General features: G+C 38.8%; 1 protein-coding gene across 1 annotated transcript in view; it reads left to right on the top strand.

Moving 5' to 3' along the window:
- The window catches only part of ACAD10 (acyl-CoA dehydrogenase family member 10), a 1,588,826-nt gene that overhangs the window by 59,531 nt on the left and 1,508,951 nt on the right, over positions 1-20,344 (top strand). The window contains exon 2 of the mRNA XM_044068620.1: positions 2,756-2,952. Within this exon, the coding sequence (XP_043924555.1) occupies positions 2,763-2,952 (190 nt within the window). The 5' untranslated portion in view covers positions 2,756-2,762. The remainder of the gene's footprint in view (positions 1-2,755; positions 2,953-20,344) is intronic.

Here is a 20,344-nt window from a genome sequence, read left to right as displayed (position 1 = left end):
ATTTGCTTTTTTGTTGGAGGTATGTCCTTGTATTTATAGATTTGATTGCTTCCCATTAGGGGGGCACCTGACATCTGGGGCAAGAAAAACTGATGTAATGGCATCAGCTGCATGTTTTATACCCCTGATAACCTGACATCATGGAGAAAGAGACAGCAACTGATGCAGGACCAAGACTTTATTAATCAGGCCGACTGAGGGCTACTGCGAGCAGATAACCCAAATGTAATGACTGCAACAGTGAATACACTCGAACATCTACATTTATGGTAAAGGTGACCACGGTGGTGCAGCGGTTAGCATTGCCACCTCACAGCAAGAGGTTCTCCGGTTCGATTCTTGGCTGGGGTGCCTTCTGTGCGGAGTCTGTATGTCCTCCTTATGGTCGCGTGGGTTTCCTCCGGGTGCTCTGGTTTCCTCCCACATCCCAAAGACATGCAGTAGGTGCATTGGACACTCCAAACTGGCCCTAGGTGCGAGTGTGTGCGTGTGTAGACCTTTTGTGGAAGGTTGGGCGCCGGGCTGGCAACTCAACACCATAAAACTCAACTGCCAATCATGAGCGGACAGATGATCCACTGTGGCGACCCCTAACCGGGAAAAGCCGAATGAAGAAGAAGTACACAACTGTACTTTTTGCCTACTGCAAAGTGTTGAACATTAAGCTTCTTCAGTGAGCGGAGTCCTGTTCTTGCAAGCTTTTCTTTGCAAGCAAGCTGACATACCATTGGCTTCATATGGAAAGAAAATGGTATCATACTGATCATTTGAAGATATATTAATAGTTAAAAGAAGAGTAGTGCAGTATTACTTTTATCTCAAATACAATTATGTCATATGGTAACAGAAAAATAAGAGATGAGTACATTTGGGATGCACAGTACTTGGTCTTTGTGATCAGTTTGTTTTAATTTGTCATTTATACTCCCCAAATTTTAATTGCCTTTGAACCATCAGTTAGGTTTTTGGGACTGCCAACCAGGCAGCCATCTAAGTTTTTTGCTTAATATTCTTAACCACCATTGACTCCATTCCCAGCTTCTCCTGCGGATTTCAATCATGGTTTCAGCCAAAGCTTTATTATTATTTTTTTGCTTTGTGTGGCATTTGACATAAAGGATTAAGGAGCTGTTAATAAGCTGTTTCCTGTCGCCCAGGGTTTGATTCCTTCAGCCTACATTACCTAACTGTGTCACTGTGAGCAAGTAATTTAACCAGACAGCACTCCATGGACCTTTTTCACACTCAACCTAGGAGTTCAGTGCTCTTCCCTGGTTAACATTTAGAAATAAATAAATCCCTTTCCACCACAACAGATTTGCCAGGAGTTGAACTAGACATAAATTATAACACATAATACTTTCTGGAGAAGGCAGAAATTGTTGAAGGCTGGTTATACTGATTTTATAGAAACGTTCAGAGCATACTCTGCTTCATAATTTGAAATCTTTCTTTTTCAAAAATGGCAGTAAGTGTCATGAGCTACACAAAGTGATAGCAGAACTTAACTGTTGTAAGTCAAGTATATACTGCTTCAGTTTGCATAAAGTTTGCAAAAGTTATAACCACATTAGATACTGAAATGCCATTCTTTCTAAATGTTGGGGTGAGAGATCCTCATTCCCCAGTACCTATGACTGCACATATCACTTCTTTTCTGGACTGAATGTTTTATTTGCAAAAGTATAGTGAACTGGAGAAACAAAATCTTTCCCCACCTTCACCTTCCTGGGTTTGAATAGTTGTCCCAGTATATGAGAGCTAACCAGAGAATGAGATGAGTGATGATCCAGCAGATTTCCCTTTGGGGAGTTCACTTCACATCCTCCACTGTTTTTGGATCTCCGATGAAGATCAGGGAGCACTGTAGTTGGCATGGAAAACCAATGAGTTTGCAGGGTTAATAAGCTAGCACTCTTCTTGAAGTGTGAATTGGCTTACTCTTATAACCTAGTATGCACCATCTGTCAGTAGAGAAAAGGGAGAAGCCACTCTTAGAACTGTCTGTGAGTGGTGAAATCTCATGCCTGCCCATGATAACAGGTACCCTTCCCACTTCTGATTCCCACCTAAAAGAAACAAAGGAGCCATACAGTTGTCACATAATGGGAATAATGGAGGGAGTTGGTAGGTGATTCCTGCTGGATAGCTAGCAGGGTGGTGCAGGATGGGAGAGAAAAAAAAAATGTAGTGATTCAAAGGTCATTCTCATTTGTGTTTAGCCTGGTTGTGGATTAGTAACAGATACAAAATGTGCAGCTTATTTGTTGTGAGGTCATGGCTGGGGTTCTGTCCGCCACAGAGTCTGTTTTCTTCATTTCTGCACTTAACCATACATGTGATATCTAGGGAAAGAAAGCTTATTAGCCTGTGCTCAGCTATAAGTAAACTGGTTTCCTAGTCACCCAGTGAAATCAGGGCCACTTAACTTTTCTTTGAATTGGTCATGTTTTACATTTGTTCTGTTAAACAAAGTGCCACCTGACTATAAAATAGTCCCTGTATCTAATATCTTTTATTTGGCAGCTAGTAATGTGACCAATGCAGAATACAATAGTGGATTTAGGACTTGAAATTCTTACTGCGTAATGTATTTTTGTGTTTTACATATGTTAAAAAAAGACAAGGAAATGAGTTGTCTTTTTTGGAAGTATTTAAATCAGCATGGTGTGGAAGTGGTACTATAGGTAATTTGATGAGTACATCTTTGGCATAATTAATTTTTCTAAAAAAATGTTTTTTTTTTCCTTCTCAGTTTATTCATGATGCACATTGCCCGCATATTTCAAGCTCAGCATTTTCCGCTCACAAAGGCTTTGCTAAAATGGAGATTTTCCAACCAAATATTAGTGACTTCAGTGTATCAAAAACACACTGGGACAAGGAAATACAAAGCTGTGATCTTTGATATGGGTGGAGTTCTTATCCCATCACCATACAAGATTGCTAGAGGTATGTTCCTTTTAGAAAAAAAAAATCTTTGCATGTTATTTTTTTTTTTTTACCACAGAGTTTGTTTTTTAATATCATTTTGTAGGGTAGGGCAATACAAATATGTAACACTGAGCATTGTGTTGTGTTTAAGGTGCTCTGTTGTAAAACTAGAGGTCTGACTATGAATAGCTCTGAGATGAGCAGTGTGTGTGACCCAGAACTGATGGCTAATGTTGTAGGGTTTTTCCTAAGAGTACAAAGGGACTGTCCAGCAAGTGCTTAAAACAGTCAGTTTGGAGCTGTTAGTGTATGTGTGAGGAGGGGCCATTAGCCTGTGCTAATAGTATTTTATACGCAGTGCTGCAGGAGCTAGGATATGTGGATTGGACATTGACCGTAAACTGGCAGGGAAAGAGATTTAGCTTGGTGTGCATCTGTATTTCCATAAAACTACAGTTATGGGAGCTTAAAAAAGATTGTGGGAGAAATAATCATTTTCCTGCAGGACATTTTATTTCTAGGTGGTAAGGAGAATTTAGTTAACAAAAGTGAAGTTAAAATTTGTTAGGGGGCTCTAGAAGAGCTATAACTAGAAAAGGTAGAAAAAGTAATTGAAGATATTTGATATGGATGATGATGTTTCAGGAGCAGCAGTTCAGAGGGAATTTACATATTATTCTTCAAGATGCAGTAACTGGGCTAGGTTAGACAGAACTGCATATCACAGAAAAATGTGCTTTTGGTTGTGTTAAGACCCAACCAATAATGATATCTGATTATGCACCTACGAGAGTTGAGATAAAGTTGCAAGAAACTGAAATAAAGAAAGACACTGGTGTTTCCTCACATATTCATTAAAAACGAGAGACTTTAAGGAATGTAGTAAATAAAATTCAAGAGTTATTCGGACCGAGAACTGGCTAGGACTTGAGATAAAATGAAGATGGGCAATGGAATGACTGGAGAAAGGGATACGCAAATAAAGTAACAAAAGCTACTTAGAAAGTTTGGCAAAGGTTGCAGTGGGGGGGGGGGGGTGCTGCAGATTAAGTAGAGGAACAGTTGCACCAAACTATGTGCAAAATAAGGGAGCAATTGAACAATATGCACAATTGTAGGAAAACTGCAGTAAAACGTGTTTTTTAACAGTAATCCCAGAACACAGAAATGTTTGCACAAATACATAGGCAGCAGAAAGTGGAAAGTTCTGTGATAAAAATCATGGAAACCCTATGACACGAATGTTAATAATCCTGAAGAGATAACAGAGATATTTATTTAATTTTATGAAAATCTATATTTTTTATTTTATTTATTTATTTTATTTTACATTTGTTTACCAGGAAAGTCAGACTGGAACAAGGTCCATTTACATTGGAGGCCCGGGGAGAAAAGCTCCAAAACTTAACAACACAAATACAACAAATAACAAAAAATGTCTGTACAGTGGCATATATACAATCAAAGCTCCATAACGTAACATAACAACACAAATACACAAATGACAGAACATTTCTGTACAGTGGCATATATACAGTCAAGGAGATATATCATGCATTAGTTTGATCTAAGCAAGCTTGATATATAGATAGCAAACCTCGGATGTCATTATTGGTATTACAAAGCGTACAATTGAAAGACTGCAATCAAGAAATTTGATGCTATTTGGGAGATATGTCACAGTGTGAGACATAGTTTGTAGGATAGCAGTCTCTGAAAGGGAGTATTTGAGTAGTACAAAATAGCTGAGGGAAGTAGTGAGGAGATGAGGTGTGGCAAGTTTGGAGGAGAGCAGAAAAGCATTTATGTGATGCAGGGACAGAGCCATGATTGCAAGAGGTGTGACTTAAGTGTCTTGAGAAGTAAGATGGATGGAGCTGAGGAGATATTTTGGGGGAGGTTATTCCATTCCCTAGCAATGGTGTGAGAGAAAAGACCTTTCCCTGCAGTGTTACTGGCTTTGGTTATGCAGAGCAGGGATTTGTTGGACGAGCGTAGAGGGCGATTTGCTGAATATTGGTTTAGAAGTTGGTTTAGGGCTGTAGTTTTCTGAGGGTTCCTTATTGTGTTGAAGGTGAGGACTAACCGGTGATAACTAATTAGCTGAGGGAGTTCTAATCACTGTAGTTGCTTTAGGAAAAGAGCGTGATGACGTCTAAAAGTGGAGTTATTAGCAATTTTTCCAGTTTTATTGTAGCATGACTCTAATATGTTTAGGTCTGTTTTCCTGATATGAATTAGGATTTGTGATGCACACATTAGGGTAGACAAGAGATGGGTTTGGGCTTGGGAGAGTCTTGCTTGGTCTGATAGGAACTGTTTGTGTTTGTATAGGGCTCCTAATTTCTTATGTACCTTTTTGATGGTTTGTGAGATATGGACATTAAAGTTTAGATCCTTATCTATTTCAATCCAGAGCAACTTAGTATGGGGGGAGGGGAAATTGTGGTCCTGTTTCTGGAGGTGATAGTGAAGGTAGGAGGTGTGGTTATGGATATATTGGGGGTAAAAAGGAGTAATTTGGTCTTGATGGGGTTTAGAATAAGTTGGATATCAGTAATCCATTGTTCCATGGAGCAGAAGGATTCTTGGGTAAGCTGTTGAAGAGTGGTTATGGATGGGGTTGAGCAGATTAGGGTGGAGTCATCTGCTTACTGTATAAGTGATGCATGCAGGGTGGAAGTATGTAATTTGTTCGTGAAAATGGTGAATAGTAGAGGACCAGTACTGATCCTTGAAGAACGCCTATAGTAGTTGGTAATAGAGGTGATAGTGTACCTTGCCATTTAACTGTTTTCTGTTAGAGAGAAAGTTTTTGAACCATGAAGTAGTGGAGGGGGCAAAGAACAAGGTGGACAAAGTGTCTAAGAGTAGGTTATGGGAGACCATATAGAATGCTTTTGATAATTCTAAGAATATGGCTGAGACGAAGCTGTTGTTGTTTCTTAGTTGGTTAACCTGGTAAAGGAGAGTAGAGCAGTAGTTGTACTATGGTTTGGGCAGAAACCATGCTGTGTGGGGGAGAGGAGGTTATGTGAGGATAAGAAGTGCTTTTTCCTGGGTGTGAATACATTTCCCCAGAAACTTGGAAATGGGGGATAAGATAGCAATTGGCCAGTAGTTTGATAGTTTATAGGAGTTACCGCCTTTGTGAAGGGGAATTATATATGACACTTTCCATAGTTGGGGTATATAGGTTTCTTGTATAGAGCGGTTTATAAGAATTGAGACAGGATAGGCTAGTGACTCTGCAGCTAATTTTAGAAAATTAGTGGGTAAACCATCTGCTGCAAGAGTGGTGGATTTTAGTTTAGAGAGTAGTTTTCTAACTGTGGAGGTTGGTACAGGTGAGAGTGTAAAGGTGGGTATGTTAGTTTGTTCTACAGTTGGGGTGGTTTTAAGAGTTATTGCTAGATAGTTGGGTAGATAGTGTGAGGACAGAGTCTGTGAAGTGATAGTTGAATTGAGAGGCTATGCTATCATTAGAATTGTTGTTGGGAGATGAGGTGGTGGTTTTGCTGGGTTTTAGAAGAGTATTGATGGCCTGCCAGAACTTTTGGGAATTTCTAGAGTGCTTGTTTTGGATGTCTAGGAAGCATTTTTTTTTTTTTTTATCTATTTTTGTTTGGGTTTTGGCCTTATTTCGTTCTTGATATTTTTGGCTGTCTTGGATAGTGTTATTCTTTTTCCAGTCTTTCCAGGCATTGTCTCTGGCTTTTAGTAAGGCTTTTGTTGTCCTATTTAGCCATGGGGCCATAGTTAACTTTAGTCCTGAGTTTCCTGATGTGAGCTAGTGTATTTAGTACATTCATGAAAGTAGTATTAAAAAAATCAACTGCCTGGTCTAATGGTAGAGTTTGTAGTGGGTTCCAGTCATGTTGCTGGAACATACGGTTAAGAGTTTGTGGATTTACTTTGCGCTCATCCCTAGTTTCCTTGAACAGCATGAGTTTGGGTATTTTTGCCTGTTTACGAATGAGGAATGTGGGGCAGTGGTCACTCAATGTATCAGGTAAGCAGCCCACATGATAATTTTCTTTGGGGAGATTAACTAGCGTCCAATCTAGAATGGAGATTCTATTGGATTTTTTGTCCACTCTGGTGGGTTCTTGGATTAATTGTGAGAATCTGAATAGGTTAATATGGTTTGAGGGATTGTTGGAGTTGCAGGCTAGCCAGTCTAAGTTTAGGTCACCTAGCAGGATGGTTTCTTGGGGTAGGTTGATTGCGGCCCATTGTAGTATCTCATCTGTTATAGGTGAGTTATTTCCTGGAGGAATATAACTACAGAGGATGTTGATAGTAGGATGGTTTCTTGGGGTAGGTTGATTGTGGCCCATTGTAGTATCTCGTCTATTATAGGTGAGTTATTTCCTGGAGGAATATAACTACAGAGGATGTTGATAGCAGGATGGTTTCTTGGGGTAGGTTGATTGTGGCCCATTGTAGTATCTCTCCTATTATAGGTGAGGTATTTCCTGGATGAATATAACTACAGAGGATGTTGATTCTCTTTTTGTTTTTAAGGGACATAACAGAGCTTAATGTCTCCACATTCTGAAATTTGGGAAGTGGGATTTTTAGCAGTTGGAGGTTGAGTGTATTTTTAAATAAGATTGCAACTCCGCTTCCCATTTTGGTATCTCTGTCTTGTCTTAGGATGTTACAGCCTGGGGGCAGAAGAATTTTTTGGAAACTTTAGCTATTGCAAAGCTTGGTGAAGGAGAAGCTCAACAATTAAAAGTCATTATAGATAAAGGACAAATAATGTGATGTATAACCCAGCAATAGGGAAGTTTCTAGGTATGGATGGAATTTCCACAGAATTTTAGAAATTAGAAGGAAGGAGACTGCTGAAGATTTGAAAGGCATTGTTTAATAATGTTTTGAAAGGGAGAGAAATGCCTGCATTTTGAAAGGGAGAGTAATGCCTACATCTTTGAAGAAGATGGTGGTAGTATTGTTGCAGGATGGCAAGGATCCTGTAGACCCTGACTCATGTAGACCAGTTTTTATTCTGAATCACAGTTCTATAGTGTTTGTCTATATTAGCTAAACACATGGCAAAAATATTGTCAAATCTGATAGGTAAGGATCAATGTGATTTTATGGAATGGTGGCAAATTTTTGATAATATTAATAGAAATGTGATTATTCAGAGAAAATTGGAATAAAACAACTCCATTCTTGTTTTAGTTTGACTGAAAAGAAAACATTTGATTGGGTTTGCTGAGAATTCTTGAGTAGGACAATGTGAGCACTTGCATTAAGGCGTATGTATGATTTGTCAGAGGCAAAAATAAATCTAGGAGGAATCCTTTCTAACAACTTAGAGGGACCAGACATGGCTGTCTATTTTCCCATTTTCATTCATTATGTTCTTGGAAATTTGAGTTGAAAAAAGTGAGCAACTCTCCAATTCAGGGATATAATTAGTATGGCAGCAAAGAAAAAAAAAACACTTTGTTTGCTGCTGATATATTATACTTAAATTCTTTATTTTAATATTTGAGAGCTGTGGTATATTGTAAAATAAATAAAGGTAAAACAAGTTTGTATAGCAGTAAATTATGTGCCCACCCATGAATTGGTTCAACAATACCTGTATTTATGGGGAGAAAAGATATATTTAGGTATCTTCATGGATTTTTCAAATAAAACATATTCCAAAGATACTGGAGTTTTTTTTCAGAATCAGTAGTAACTCAGATAAGAATAAGTCATATATATCAGTAATTTATAAAATAATAAGAGAATAGTTTGTTTCCACGGATTCATTATTTTGGAATTACTCAGCTATGATTAATGAGAGGGCCTTTTCTGATGAAGATAAGTGTTTAATTCTTAAATCTGCAGAAAAAATACTACTACTAGTATTTATTGGAAAAATATATGTAGAGATTTTTTTCATAGAGCTTTGTAAACTCCACGTAAAGTGGCTTTAATATATATAACTGGGAAAATGAATTGTTGGAAGTGTAATGAAGTTTCTAATGCTGATTGGTTTCATATGATATTGGATTGTAAAATAGTAACTCCTTTTTGGGTTGAATTTAGAAATTTAGCCCAAACTTTATGAACAGATAATTTTATCATTTCTAACTCCTTGATCTTATTTAATGCACCAGTTCTGGATTCCGTTCCTAGGGTGCAGATGCCTCTCCTTTGGTCCATTTTAGCTGTAGCAAGAAAGATAGCCACAAAGAATTGGAAATGTAAAACTACTTTCTTTCACTGAATTCATTCATTTAGCAAAAATGTCTGTAAAAAAGAATTGTCAACTGCCAAAATGAGAATTTCAAATATTACTCATCAGTGTAGGTTTTGGTCAAAATTAAGTGACTTGCTTGATAATTTTAATGATTTTTAATGATTTAGTTTTCTATGTTTGATTTTGTTGTGGACATATGTAAACAGTTATATTTTGTTCTATTTGTCTCTTTAAATAATCTTGTACAGTATTTGTTTTTTAAAATTAATAAAAAGTTGTTTAAAAAAGATATATTTAGGTGTAAATATTATTAAAAAGGTCTTTGTTGTGGTAGCTAGGGTTAGTGTTAATAGACCAGAAGAAAAAAAAATAAAATTTAGAGCCTGGAAATTAATGGAACTGAAGTTAGTAAGATACATGCAGATAAATGTTTGTCTTGTACAAAAGTCAGGTATACCTTTATCAGTCAGAGTAAATGTTGTAGATGATGATTAAGAAAGAATTGAAGGAGTTTAAGGTAAGAGGGATTCTCTTGGTGGCTGTAAAACTTTAAAGATGGTAAAGGCCCATCAGGTACAGCTTCGTATAGGCCCATTTCAATTCTAAACCATGATTGTAAAGGGTTTGCCATTCTTTTAGCCATTATAGACGCAGGTGATGCCAAAATTGATAGCTATGGATCAACATGGTTTTATGGAGGGGAGGCAAACATCTGACAACATTAATAAAACAATGATGATCCAGAGGGAAGCAGAATGTAAGAAAAATATCACTGTTGTCGGTGTGTCTTGATGCAGAAAAAGCACTTCACAGAGTAAGCGGGAATTTTATGAGTGGGGCGATGGAAACATTTGCATTCCCTGATACAATAATAAGGTTAGTTAAGAGGATATATGAAGGATCAGAGAAAAACATTAAAGTGGGAGAGTTCCTGTCCAATTAGTTGTGTCTAAACAGAAGTTCCTTATTACTTATTTCCAAGGATTCATGATATTACAGGAATTCTGATTTCTGTTGTAAAGCATTTGTTACTGACTTGAGCTCAAAACCAGTTCATTTTACATTAAGAGGGTTCTTTTGCACTCTGGTGGAAACAGAGAGCTGAATTCAACCCATCCAAGTTGGAAACTGCTGGTGGAAAGCTTATTGTGTGTTTATCTGATTGGCCTGAGAGTTTAACTGTGTAAATTTCTTTCATCCTGCTGGTATAAAAGCCTGCAGTTCCCTATGCCTTGTATATAAGCAGACCTTTTCAGTTTAAAGTCTTCTGTAGGAAATGCTCTTCATAGTCTCCCACTGCCCACAGCTGCTCAAAGAACTGCCAGTTTGTGCAGAAGGCGGTGTCACTGCAGGTCATATAATAGTATACTAATAAATACTCCCACTTTGATCTTAAGTTACTCTTCCCTTCACCTTCCCATCTACTAAGGATGTGGTGTAATGGATAGTTACTTCCCTCTCCTCTCCATTTTTGGCCTAGTGGGAGGTGCATCCTGAGCAGTGTAGTAATTGCTTCATGTTCACTGACAGCCATTTAAGTTTAGAACAGACAAACAGTGTGTGAGAGATGTAGATACACAATGTCATTGGAGGTAAAGCTCTCACATACGCACATGAAAATTGCAAACCAGGTTGTCGGCATTACTCCCAAAATACTTACTACTGACACCAAGGAACAAGCACATCGACCCACATATGTGGAGGTTCTCAGATGTAATCTACCCAAACCTCCAAGACCTCCTAAAAGCATCTTTCATTTGGGCCTACGCACACTCAAAAAAAAAAACACCTCACAAAACACACATCTCTGAAAATCATAGTAGCCCCACTTCTAAGCCCATAAGGCAACACACCATACAGCCAAACATCCTAATTACTGGGGATTCATTCCATTGTAAGACATACCGATGCCTTTCTCACCATGCTAAACAAGGAGAAGATCACAGTGAGCTGTCTTGTCTGGAACCAGGATCCACCAGATCATGCATGCACTTGGGTCTTTAAAACCACAAGTACCAATATGACATGGGTCATAGTCCATGTGGTTGTAAACAACCTAAGAAGTACCTCACTGGACTATATGAAGAGAGACATGTTGGTGCTCTTTTGGTATGTGTCCCAGGTGGGTATGAATATAGCCTGGACTAGCATACTGCCTTCACCTATGATGATACCACAGTACCAGCAAAAAATGATTTACTTCATCAGTTGGCTTAGTTTCTGGTGTCACAACAAAGGCATCCAATATCTGTCGCCCTGGGGGAACATGAGTTGACAAACCATGATGCTTTTCTAGAGTTGGTTTGCACTTGTCACCACTTGACTTCCGGATACTGGTAAAAACTGTATCTATCCTCATAGTGCCTTTTTTAGGCCATGCCCAAGTTGTTAAACCCTCCAACATAACAAAAATCACTCACAACTACCTAAAGGTACTGCTGCTCAATGCTAGGAGTTTAAATAAAAACCTGCACTCTCTTGAAGCACTTCTTCTTACCCTGGAGAACATGGATATATGTGCAGTCACAGAAACATGCTTCAGAATCATAGAAAGCATCCTGGCTATTAAAGACTAAAATGCCTTTCACAGATTTTGATCCCCCTCATCTCAGGATAAAACAAAGAGAGTAGATGTCTCAGTGTTCATAAAGGACAGGTGCACAGCTAGACTGGTCCAACAGCATGACTCACTTGAGCTACTCCATGCCCAACTAATAATAGGTGCAACCTCCTGTCGTATCCTTGCTAGCTACAGATTCCATAACATGAGACTGGAAAAAACACACCACCTACCTAAACCTACTGGAATCTCATAACATTCAGTCTAACACCATACTTTTGGGGGACTTCAACTATCCCTCCATAAACTGGGAAACTGACCCATAATTCAATTGCTCAGAAGTTTTTGGAATTTGTCGATGTAAATGCCCTGGAGCAACTAGTTGGTTCCCCAACTAGAGGTACAAATATCCTAGACCTAGTACTCACGAACATGGGAGAATGCTACTCCCTCCCATGCTTTAACTCCTCCCTTGTAGGATCTGACCACACAATGATCTCCTTTAGTATTACCTGGAACACCCATCAAACTCCAAACCTGTTAAGAACTTTGCTTAGGCCAGTTACCTCAAACCAAGTGACAGCTTATTAAACTTCCAAGAATCTCCGAACCTGGATAAAACTGAGGCCTACTCTAAACTGTACTCAAAAGCACTGTACAACCACATTCATAGCTGCGTAGAGGGGGTAGTACCTGTCAAAGTCTAAACCTATGATTATTGGCAAAAGTAAACCACTTTTAAAACCATTTAACAGTAACATTTTTAAACAGACAGTGGAAGTGGCTATGGTGGCAGCTTGTGCCCCCATTTTCACTAATTTGGTACTATACATTTGGGAATTTACATGCATTGTCGAATCCTCTTTTTTTTAGATCATGTTTTTTATGTACTAGATTTTTGGATGATGTGTGTATTTTATGGACTAGTAGCAAGGAGAAATGGTTAGTTTTTTTTTTTTTAAATATGTGTAGAATACTACTCCATTTTTTTAAATTCCCATATCAGGTTCAAGACTGAGTTAAAATACATGGATGCAGTTATAAAAAAGCAAAGGGATCAACAGCGATATACTTCCAGAATTTTTCGAAAACCCAATTTTTCAAATGTGTAACTTCACTGCAACAGTGACCACCTTTTCCATCAGAAAAGGAAAATAATAGTTTGTTGTGGCAGCCTGTATGACCTCTGATTATGGTGATTTTTTAGAAGAATGTGAATAAAGTTACCAACATAAAAATTTCAACAAAACGCAAATTAAAGGTCATGCTGCTAAAGACTAGGAGTCCAAACATGAAACTTCACTCATTGCAACCATTCCTAACCTTGGAAAATGCTGACATCTGTGCAGTCACAGAAACCTGGTTCAAAGCTGCAGAGAGCAGCCCAGCCGTACCTGGTTACTCATCCTAGCATATATTCAGACTCCAAACTGTGGGCAGTAAAGCTAAAGGAGGTGGAGTTTAAATATACATTAAAGACATATACACCTCCAGGCTGGTCGAGCAGTATGATGCACAGGAGACACTCCAGGTGCAGTTAACCATTGACACAACCCCCTATTCAAATCCTAGCTAGCTACCGGCCCCCAAATCAGACTCAAGATGCCCAGTCCGCCTATTTGGACCTGTTCAAATCTATCAAGATTCAACCCTTTACCCTGATCCTGGGTGACTTTAACTTCCCAAACATAGACTGGAATAACTACTCATGCCAGAACACAAATACCCAGAGATTCCTTGATTTTTGTCAATGCAAATGTCTTGGAACAGCTGGTCGATACCCACACAAGGGGTGATAATATCTTGGAATTTGGTATTAACTAACATGAGTAACCACTGTAGCATCCCTATAGTATCATCCTCCTTGGTAAGATTTGACCACAAAGCAATCACTTTCGAAGTCACTATCTCCCCCAACCCCCCTCTAGCAAGGATCAGACATAAAAACTTCTCCAAAGCTGATTGCAGCCTCCTGAGGGATGGTAATGGTATAAACAGCGTCACTGCCCCCTTCACCTCTGTAGAAACTGGCACCAATATCCAAAACTACCCTAAAGCACTTATACAAGCATTTATATAGATGCATGGAATCGGGAATACCTAACAGGACTAAATCATCCTCAGCAAGGAAGAGTAAACCTGTCTGGTGGACATCTGCAATAAATAAACTCTATAACAAAAGGAAAAAAAATTGCTGTCCAAGATCAAGAAGGAGCAGGTGCCCAATTGGAAGCATGTCTCCTTAGCCTGAACAAGCAAATAAGAGCACTAAGCAAATAAGAGCACTAGTGAAATCATCCAAAGCAAACTTTGTCTCTAGTAGATATGGTCAATCTGGACTCAATCATAAGGCCTTCTTCACATGTCCACATCCTGAAAGGAAGCACCCAGATCTGTTCAGAACTGGTGGTCAAGAACACCACATACACAAATGTCATAGATATAGCAAACTTGCTGGCTGACAGATTCAGTGAAAACTTTACCTTTCTCCCCCCTCCCAAATCAGTAAATCGGGACATCGCCAGTACCTGCCCCTTCCCCTTATATCTAGGGAACAGGTCATCATTGCTCTCTCAAAGGCAAAAAATACAGCCTCCATGGGACCCGATAACATCCCAGGCTGCATCCTTACATGAACTCAGGCAGGAACTTGCAGCATCGTTAGGCACCCTCTTCAGCCAAAGCCTGAGTACTGGCTTCATCCCAACTCAGTGGAGGACAGCCACTGTCATCCCTTTACACAAAGGTGGAACATCCACCGATCTGGGAAATTATAAACCCATCAGCCTGACTAGCCTGATCTGCAAGACCATGGAACAGATTATCATGGACCTCATTAATAAGGACATTGGCAACCTCCAAACACTTGATCCTACACAGTTTGGCTTCGTCAAGGGGAGGTCATGTCTGCTAAATTTGGTTGACTTCTTTGAGACAGTCACCAAAGCCATGGACTAGGGCAAGACTGTGCATGCCACCTACCTTGACCTGGCCAAAGCCTTTGACACTATTCCCCCACTTGGGCATAATAGATGAACTCTGTCAACTAGGCATTGATCCATATGTTGCCAGATGGGTAGCAAACTTGCTCACTGATAGAACTTACGTAGTCAAAATAGGGGAAGCCACCTCAAGCAGTAGACCTGTAACAAGCGGTGTACCCCAGGGTTTGGTCTTTGGGCCTCTGCTATTTGGGATATACTTTTCTGAGGTGCAGGGCAAAACCAGTGGGCTATGGCTGACCAAGTTTGCAGATGACTGTAAGCTGGGTGTTGTCATCGATTCCCCTAGTGATGTGGACATCTTCCAAGAGGGTCTCACACAGGCAAATGACTGGTGGCAGAAACATGGCCTCAAGATGAATACCAAAAAATGCATCAACATCCCCTTTGGGGAGAGTGACGTTCCCACAAATTATCACATTAATAACAACATCCTAAGCACTCAATCAGTTGTGAGGGATTTGGGCACCCAGGTTGATAGCAACCTGACTTTTGATCACCATGTTGTTTCTGTTGTACAGAAAGCATTCTACATGGCCCACCTCATAAGAAAGGGGATCTCATCCAGGGGCAAAGAGGTCATAACATCCCTGTATTCTTCCCTTATAAAGCCCATTATTGAGTACAGTGCCCCTTTCGGCATGTACCTCTCAAAGCACATGCAGCAGCTGGAGAGACCACAGAGGTTCCTCACCAGGAGAATCCAGGGCCTCAAACATCTACCATACACAGGCTAAAAGCCCTATCCCTCTACTCTGTTTCATACAGACTCCTCAGAGGTGACCTCTGGAATACAAGGTGATTATGGACCCCACCTTTATGGGACTGCTGCATATCCGCAAGTCAAGCTCCACTTGAGTAACCCGCATGCACAGCCTCAACCTGGTCTGTGACATCAGCACTGTCCCAGAGACTCCTCCCCCCATCTGTGGAATAGACTCCCTCTCCACATCAAGCAAAGTACCTCTTTACCCCTTTTTAAACGCAAACTAGATAACTGGATGGAAAACAGAAAATATACCCCTGGGATTCCACCCATGTCCCTGATGGACACGGGCATCGCTTGCTGATATGTCTAAACATGGGCTAAACTCTTGGCTAGGCTTATAAGGGCCTCTGGGCAAATAGCCTAGTAACCTCCTATGATCCTATAATTTATTAAGAATTTATTTTTACAGAGGGGTTACCCTAGAGATTGGTTAAATGGAGTAAGTGGATACATTATTTCTGGTTGAGGGGAAGGTACTCCCCCATTATTAATAAAAACAGCAGCAGATGGCTAGTACTATTATTAGCTCAGGCTTTATTTTTGGAGTACAGTAGGGATACAAAATTGATTAAGGATGTGATCGTAAAATATTGGAATATGTTTAAGATGTTAATTATTACTGTAATTTTTTTTTTCTGAACCATCTTTGATTATGTTTAGAAAAGCTAATAATTTGAAAACTGTATGAGACGGTAGCTAGCAGGAGCCCTATGGTAGACTACGATCAGGCACCCACAAATGCAGTGCCTATATTTCCAGTTATTACATTGCCAATACTAACTTTATTTCCCTAGTCCCTCAGAATAAATTGTTACAGTATTATAAATTCTACAGTGTGGCTGGGCTAGCCACCCGGCAGTGTAAATCTTGGCTCTAGATGATTGCCACTATTGAAGTGTCACCCCGACCTCATGTGCAAAAATAGGAAAAAAGGGTTGTAGATGTATGGATTATAAATTCTACAACTGTTCCAGTTGTGGGGTGGTTTATATAACAACATGCTCAATATGTAGTTCATTTTATGTGGGAAACACTGAGAGGTCCCTTAAAAAGCACATATACGAGTGTATAAATATTAGTAAAAATGTAGATACCAAGACTTTAGTTAAGCATATTACGAATTGTCAAAAATGATGTTTTACATTTTTGTTCTTGAACAGATCCTTAGAGACCCAAGGGAAGGACAATGGGAGGACAGACTGGAATACAGAGAATTATATTGGCAATTGTTACCGGGGCTGATATTGAACCAGGTTTCAATGACAAGATTTCTATAGTCCCTGTTTTGAAATTAAGGTCTGCTAAACTATAAATAAATATAATGTAATTTATTGACAGGACAGCACATGTTCTTATGGGAGTATTTAAAATTGTACATTTTTTTAATTTTTAATTCATATATAATGCTTATTTTAGCTTGATTTGATATTTGTTTAATATTTTGATATGTTATGCACTGGATTTATGAGGTAAATCACTTTTTGATTAGGGTCATTATGCTTTTATATTTCATATGAAGTTTCCTGTTCATTTAAATGTAATAGGTGGAGATGTGGCTTAATTAACACTACTGGCGAATGTCTAATCATTTGTTGTTTGAATTTGATATAAATTGGGATGTTTCATTATAAAAATTGGTTCTAATGAAGTCCTTTTGGATGAGCACTTAACTCTATTTATTATTAAGGTTGTTTGTTTTCTACACATTTTGTTTTTCTTTGGTGGTGGAATTATCAGTATTTAGCTGCCTTAGTGAGAGGACCTTTTCAAGTGGTGTTTTTTTACCTGTTTGGTGTGGTATGCATTCCATACAGGACTTTTCTGTGGAGTTACTGGCTGTTGGTTGGTCCTGTTTGTACCACTGTTAGATATAAGAAGGCCAGTTCTAGTAGGGTTTTTGGTGTGACTGAGAACAGAAAATGCTATTTATAAATTAAAATTATAAAATGTTACAGAAGCAGAGAGTAGTTTGAATAGAATGGGAGAGGAGATTAGAATGGCAAATTAAAAGAAAGACCAATTGGAGGAAATTTGTAAGGCCTCTAGGTACTTGATGTCCAGAAGATTTATATTTCCATTGAAATGTGTACACTGATGCCTTTGTACTTCAAGTAGGCTTAAGAGGATTTTCCGTCATGTGGAGAGCAGATTTTAGGGATGTGAAGGAAATGAGAGAGGAAAATGGGAACACAGTTTGTGGGAATGTGCGAGTTATCAGAGTTTAAGGACACCATACAGAATACCTTGGCAAAGTTGTTGGGAAAGCATATATTTACTAGGGAGATTTTGCTCGAGTTGATGTCTAGGTTTAGAATTGTCAAAATGTAATAAGAAGTTATTAACGTTTAATATGATTTGCAGACAAAAAAGCAACTACACAGAAGTGGAAATCAAAGATTAAACCAACAGTAAATTAAGTATTGAATATTAAAAGGGAGTAAAAGATGTAGAGTTCGGATCAGTAAAAGATGGATAGAGTAATTTTCGTAACAATAAATGTTATGTTTGGGAATAATAATATACAAAATGCCCAAATAGATGACTAACATAAATATGTTGGAAAGAACTGAAAAGTGCATTAGTATGTCCTAATGCACAAGAATAAAAGAACAGAGCTTTGATAGCAACTTTTTTATACAACGCATGTGCAGGATAATAGAAAGATCTTTCTCATTGCTATTAATGTGATGAATAAAAAAATGTAACTGTACAACTTGTTCATATGAGACCTACCAGGTGTAAGTCTTTTTCATGAATGTATAGAAGTATGAGACATGGCTTGGCTGAACACCCTGGACCACAGGGGTGGATGGTTTTCTGAAGGTATAGATAACTAGGAAAATTTTATTCATTAAGATGTTTTTTTTTTTTCGTTTGGATATTTTTGACATTGCAGTGTGCTGCTTGGTGATGGCCGACACCCTGTATACACATTGGGTTCCCTGATTGTCTTTTTTTGTCTGGGAATCAAGCCACTCCTTGCTTGGCACATTCAAGGATGTACCAGTATATAGATGAAACTATAAAAAGCTTGCTGTGACCCAAGCAAAGAGCTGAAGAAAACTTGATAGTTGACTTGGCAGGGCTGATAAAATAATACCACCTTTTTTTGTATTAGGCTTTCATCTGAAGAGCACAAAAACAAATGTCTCAACTACTTTAAACCTAAAAGTATTACTGTCTTGGTTAAACAAGGTGTGAAACATAGAGATACTGCAAGAAAGTGATGGTGTATATTTGCTGCTTGAAAGAAGTGTAGTGAGTAAACTGAGTAAAGACTGTATGTGTAAGTGAAGGTGTTTCCCCTTCAAAAAGGGAATTCTAAGGAAAATGTCAGCAGAAGAGACCTGTCTGCTAGCTTTGGTTATAGACTAAAGCTGAGTAGCAAACTGAAGGAAAGACATACTATACTGAAAGAGTTCATGACTTCTGCTCTTGACTTAACTTTTGCATCTGTTGTTGCTTCCAAACACCTGTTGCATGAATTTTGTGTTTCTGCTTTATAGGGCTGAGGGTACATTGGTGTTAATATTCTAAGACAAGGTGCCAGTTATATCACACTGGTAAAGGTGAGCATTTTGGCTTGCATATTATGAATCCTTTCAAGTAGCAATGCCAAAGCCATTATAAAATTGCAGTCATCTTTGAGACCTAGATGCACAAATTGCTACAAAACCAAGCTATCATGTTTGAAATTGCAATCACCCAGTGACAAAGGATGGAGGCTCTGACCCAAGGGGTTACTGTACTTTTATAGTGTCTACTGGGAGGTGTTTCTGTGATGTTTGTATCCTGGAAACAAATTTGTCAGTTTGCTTTCTTGGTTCAGAAGATAAAATGGGATAGACTCTTCCCAAAGACTGTGGTGCCAGCACATGTTGTGAAAGCATTCATGTTATCCCTTAAGCAAATAAGGCAAATGAAGATGTGGCCAGCACAAAACTTGATCAGCTTGGTGAATCTGTTCTTTACCAGAGAACTGCATGAGTCATAGCTGCATTTCTATCTTGTTAGTGATTAACAGACGCTGAAAGCCAAAATATCAACTCTGGTTTGGGTAAACACCACTGTGCGGGCCAAGTGCTTCCATGCCTTTTTAGTAAGGAAGCCAGTATGGTCACAGCTTTATGATGAATTACACTTGACCAAGGAGTGGCAATAACTGAAGAGTAATTTGGTTGGTAAGTTAAGTGCTGCAGTTGTCTTGGAAGCTGTTCCAGAAAAATGCCCATTTTGTTTGACATTAGGCGAGTTGATTCACTCCTACTACCATGGCCTAGTAAGATCTGTGAAGTTAAGTTTTGCACTTGAGCTGCTGTGTCTTGTAAAGTCAGTTGCCTCAAGATGTACTCTTTAAGAATTGGTAAAACTTGAGTAAAACAGTGATAATAAAATGTAAAACATGCAACTGATTGCCATCATACTATGAGGAGGTGCCTGTCACATGATCTATGTGGTCCTGATTTTCAGCCAATTGAATTTCCACCTCATCACGTATGGCTCTACCTTTAAGACAGTTAGCTTGTTTATGATGCCAGCATGGGGCATTGAGTTAGATGCTTTGGCCATATCCAGATAAGCTGTGTTAACAGAATGAGCACTATTGATGGCCTGTGTGACTTTTTCTCAAACAACTTAACTAAACTGAGTAGATGGTGATCCTATCAAATAGTGATCCTATTTGATAATGCCAAACTGATGTAGATCTAGTCATGTAAGGTTTTTGATGTCATTGTTTGAGGTCAGATATGGTGTGTTCCATGGCTTTGAAAATTAGACTAGTCAGGCTATTTGGTCTGTAGATTCCTGGGTTAGTGGTAGATCTGCCTCTGAGTAGGAACATCATGACTGTAGCTCATATTACATTG

The sequence above is a fragment of the Protopterus annectens genome, chromosome 4.part0 (genome assembly GCF_019279795.1).
Source record: "Protopterus annectens isolate FY-2018-M chromosome 4.part0, PAN1.0, whole genome shotgun sequence".
Taxonomy (NCBI): Eukaryota; Metazoa; Chordata; order Ceratodontiformes; family Protopteridae; genus Protopterus; species Protopterus annectens.
The sequence above is the reverse complement of the archived record's forward strand: the minus strand, read 5'-3'. Positions and strand labels throughout refer to the sequence as shown.